The sequence below is a fragment of the Penaeus vannamei genome, chromosome 41 (genome assembly GCF_042767895.1).
Source record: "Penaeus vannamei isolate JL-2024 chromosome 41, ASM4276789v1, whole genome shotgun sequence".
Taxonomy (NCBI): Eukaryota; Metazoa; Arthropoda; class Malacostraca; order Decapoda; family Penaeidae; genus Penaeus; species Penaeus vannamei.
The window spans coordinates 26636839-26641260 of NC_091589.1; the positions used below are offsets into that span (position 1 = coordinate 26636839).

At 46.9% G+C, this 4422-nt stretch overlaps 1 protein-coding gene across 15 annotated transcripts in view; it reads left to right on the plus strand.

Moving 5' to 3' along the window:
- The window catches only part of LOC113809463 (Kinesin family member 19A), a gene marked incomplete at its 5' end in the record, with an annotated part of 93392 nt that overhangs the window by 25584 nt on the left and 63386 nt on the right, over positions 1-4422 (plus strand). Inside the window, 1 exon segment of one of the 15 annotated variants that reach the window (XM_070117655.1) lies at positions 4033-4143. Within the exon segment in view, the coding sequence (XP_069973756.1) occupies positions 4033-4143 (111 nt within the window). 15 annotated transcript variants of the gene reach the window in all.

The following is a 4422-nucleotide window of genomic DNA, read 5'->3' on the forward strand; positions in this document are numbered from 1 at the left end:
AGGGGACTCCGTCGGGGAGTGGGACTCCCGTCGGGAGGGGACTCTGTCGGGGAGGGGACTCCGTCGGGAGGGGACTCTGTCGGAGAGGGGACTCCGTCGGGAGTGGGGACTCTCCCGTCGGGAGTCGGGACTCTGTCGGGAGGGGACTCCGTCGGGAGGGGACTCTGTCGGGAGGGGACTCCGTCGGGAGGGGACTCCGTCGGGAGGGGACTCTGTCGGGAGGGGACTCCGTCGGGAGGGGACTCTGTCGGGAGGGGACTCCGTCGGGAGGGGACTCCGTCGGGAGGGGACTCTGTCGGGAGGGGACTCCGTCGGGAGGGGACTCTGTCGGGAGGGGACTCCGTCGGGAGGGGACTCCGTCGGGAGGGGACTCCGTCGGGAGGGGACTCCGTCGGGAGGGGACTCCGTCGGGAGGGGACTGCCGCCTCCCTCCTCCTCTCCCGCTGGAAGGAATATCTCGGCGACGAAATATACTTCTTAGCAATTCGACACAATTCAACACTTTTTTGTTGCTGATGCGCCCTCGCAATTACACCCACGCAAACACACGCATGCGCACGCGGGGGTGCACACTGTGCCCTTCTTGAATGGCGCTGAAACCCTCGCTCAACAAGCATTTCTATAATGCAGTATATCATTTTATACTTTATATTAATTTCCTTTTTATTGCTGGAGGGAGACGAGGGGGAGGGAGGGAAGAGAGAGGGAGAGAAAGGTGGATGCAGATTAAGAGGGAGATGGAAAAAGAGGGAGAGGGAGGGAAAGGATGAGAAGGAAAGAAAGGAAGAAGGGGAAGAGGAGATAGGAGGAGAGGAGAGAGAGAAAGGCGGGAAGGAGCGGGAGAGGGAGGGAGAGGGATAGATAGATAGATAGATAGATAGATAGATAGATAGATAGATAGATAGATAGATAGATAGATAGATAGATAGATAGAGAGGGAGGGAGGGAGAGAGAGAGAGAAGAGAGAGAGAAGAGAGAGAGAAGAAAGAAGAGAATTAAGAAGAGAAGAAAGACTCGCCTATTCGAGGGTCGCCTGTTGAGGGCGTGTTCCCCGCCCTCACCCGCCCTCACCCGACCCGCCTTCCCGAGCGCGGCCATGGCGGTCGGAGCGAAGGGGAAGGGGTCGCTGGCTCTCCGAAAGTGGGTCACGGCGGCACAGTCCTCGAGTCCCGAGGAAACCCGCAAGGACTCCCGAGGCTTGAACGGGACAACGGGTCGAGGCGGAGCGCTGTCCTTCCCTGGAGGCGGGCGGGCGGAAGGGGCAAGGCGGCCTCGGCGGTGGGAGCCGTCTGACGGACTGTGTATATGCCCGATTCCACATACGCATACATATATAGAGGCGATTCGCTGTGCAAAGATTTATACACATATCCGTATGCATACACATCAAATCATATAAACCTACTTACAGTCATAGTCACGTACTTAAACAAACGCTTGCACACACAAAGTGAAAGTAAAAAATGTAGGTTGACATTACTTTATTTTTCTTACTTCGTGTGTGTCCGTTTGCAGGGGTCTGTGCAATATACATATCCTCGTCTGTCTGTCTATCTACCTGTCTGTCTCTCTTTTTGTCTGTTGATTCAATTATGTAGCTGGCTAGATTTAGTTATTCATTCATTTACTCATCTATACACACGCATACCTGTTGTGTATATCTAAATGCTCTCTGCATGGCTATCTTTCCATCTCTTTCCGTCTGTCTTCTTCCCTGTTTATCCATCTATCATATTATCTTAGTGCCTACTTATCTGTCTGCTTATTCATTTGTTTTTTTATTCACCCGTCTATTCATCTATCTAGATTATCTCTCTGCCAGTATGCCTGCTTTACTTTCTATTTGTTCGTCTTTTTCTTTATCTTCTGTATATATCGTTTATCTATGTACTCCATCTCTAGTTATCTCTAGCTATCTGTGTAATCATTTCTCCATCTGTTTATATGTCTGTCTATACATATACTTTTGAATCTGCCTGTTTGTGTGTGCCTCTTTCTCTCTTCATCTATATCTATCAATATTTTGTATATCTATCTGCTACATGTATCTCTTCATCTCTACCTTGTCAGAGATCTACTTTATCTCTATGTCTATCTATCTATCAACCTGTTTATATATCTATCTTTCCCTCCCTTCCTACCTGTCCGTATTTGCCTATCTCTATCTTTTTACCTTCCTGGCCACCTATCTCTCTTTCTATTTATCTGTCTGCCTATCTATCCACCTTCCTTTCTACCAACAAGTCAATCTATCTACCTGGCAATGTATCTATTTCCCATTCGTCTATCAGACTACCAGTCTGTCTATTTCCCATCTATCTGCCTCGCGAGCCCCCCTCCCCCTCCCCCTCCCCCTCCATGTCCTTCGGCGGATCGGCCGTGAATCAGGCGGACCATCTTATCGAATCCTATTACAACAGCAATTAGGGACAAGGCAATTACAAGATAATTACTCGGGTGACGTACGTCCTTGCTGGTTAAATAACGATATTTTTTCTTCTTCTTTGAATGCAATTATATTCCTCCTCCTGACCCTCCTCCACACCTCCACGCCCGCCCCTTCACCCTTTTAATAATCTGCCGCTGTTTGATTACTTTTTCAATTATGTTTTCTTCGATTTTTCTAGCCAACCCCCAACTTGTTCTCCCTTTCCCTTCTCTCTCTCTTCTATCTTTCTCACTTTCTTAGTCCACTCTTTCTATCTCTTCTTCCTTTCTTTCCCTCTTTACCTGTTCCTTTGTTTTTTTTCCAGCTTTCAATTTCGCTTCAGTTCCCCTCGCCCTCGGCCTCCCCTCCGGCCTGGAGTTGACTACAAGGCGCTAATTATCCGATCACTTCACCGCATTTCAATATTCGTTCTTCCTCACGTCGGTTTCTTGCCATGCGCGCCATGCTTTCCAGCTTCTATTTATCTATCTAATCTTACTTTTTTTGCGAGGTGGCTATCGTGCGTTCGGACCTTGCGCTAAATTCAAGTCCATCGATCCATGTATACTCAAATGTTTACTTGTTTATCAACCAATCAGTCAGCTGTGTTTAAGTTTGAATTCGCGTGACCGTTTTTCTTCCTTTCAATGCCTGTCTACCGATTTAGTTTTCTACCTACACATCTATTTACTTTGCTATCCATGCCTTACTTGTTTATTGACGTTCAAATTGTTCTACTTGCCTGCATGTCTATATCCTTATGTACATTTTTTGTCATTGTATCTGTCGGTCTATTCGTCTAGTGTAGATTATATCTTTCTCAATATGCCTGCTTTACTATCTACATCTTTCTTTATTTTCTGTACATATCTTTTACCTGCGTACTCCTCTAGTTATATCTATCTGTATTTATTTGTTGATGTTACTATGAAGACGATATTCTACGTTATTCTCTCCCTCCTTCTTTTGCTAATGTGTGACGAAGAGAGAAATAAGGCGAAGGGCAAAGACGCGACAAGGGCGGAGAGAAGGACGCAATGGAAAAAAATCTGGTATCGTGCGCCCGTCAGATAACATTGGAAAATATATTAAATGGTGATTATATTCCCAAGGACATTATTTACGCGGCCTCGTGATGGCAACATGTCGATTTCACCTTGAGGTGCCAGTTATTGTTTTATTGAGGCGTATTCTTTCTTTTTAATATCTACAAGCACTTTGTGACATGGGTGTCAGTGTTGCTAAGATATACGTTATACACACGCACACGTGACAGGGTGAGGGGACGCACGCAACGGGAGTAACGTGTGAATTCAAACGGGAAAATATGCTCGATATCAATTAACTCATGCATTTATTCTCACATGAAGACACTCTCCACCCCCACCCCCTCTATCTCTCCTCACACACAGACACATTTAGTTAAATCTTAGCCGCGCTGCGTAGCATTCACTTTAATTAAATGATTATGATTCGTACGCTGATAATCATAACAATAGCAATAATTCTGCTGACACTCACCGGACAACCCATCCGTAAGACTAATTCATCGACTTTCCTTTCCCTTTTCCAAAGATCTCATGCCCCGTTCCCTGTCCTTCCAGATGGTGATGCTGCAGGAGCCAGAGACGGGCAAGAACGACCACCTGCGACAGAAGAGAGCCAAGGACAAGCCCTTCGTCTACGACAGGCTCTTCAACGAGGAGTCCGCGCAGGTAAACCACTGCTTCCACTCGCCGCTACCTTTGAGTCCACTAGTCTACTAGTCTGAAATCCAGGTTCCACTAGCCGTAAGCCTACGATCCACAAGCCTTAGGCAGATTCTATTACCTTTAGCTGACTCTAGAAGCAGATTCATGTCGGAGATTATCTTCCTTTAACTCGAGCTTCCAAAGACACGGGTTTTATTGGTTGACACCGACCCAACCATCAATGTTGATTAGGTTGATTAGGCTGTAACGATGAGAACCGGCGTCCCAATTGCCAAGTCTTTG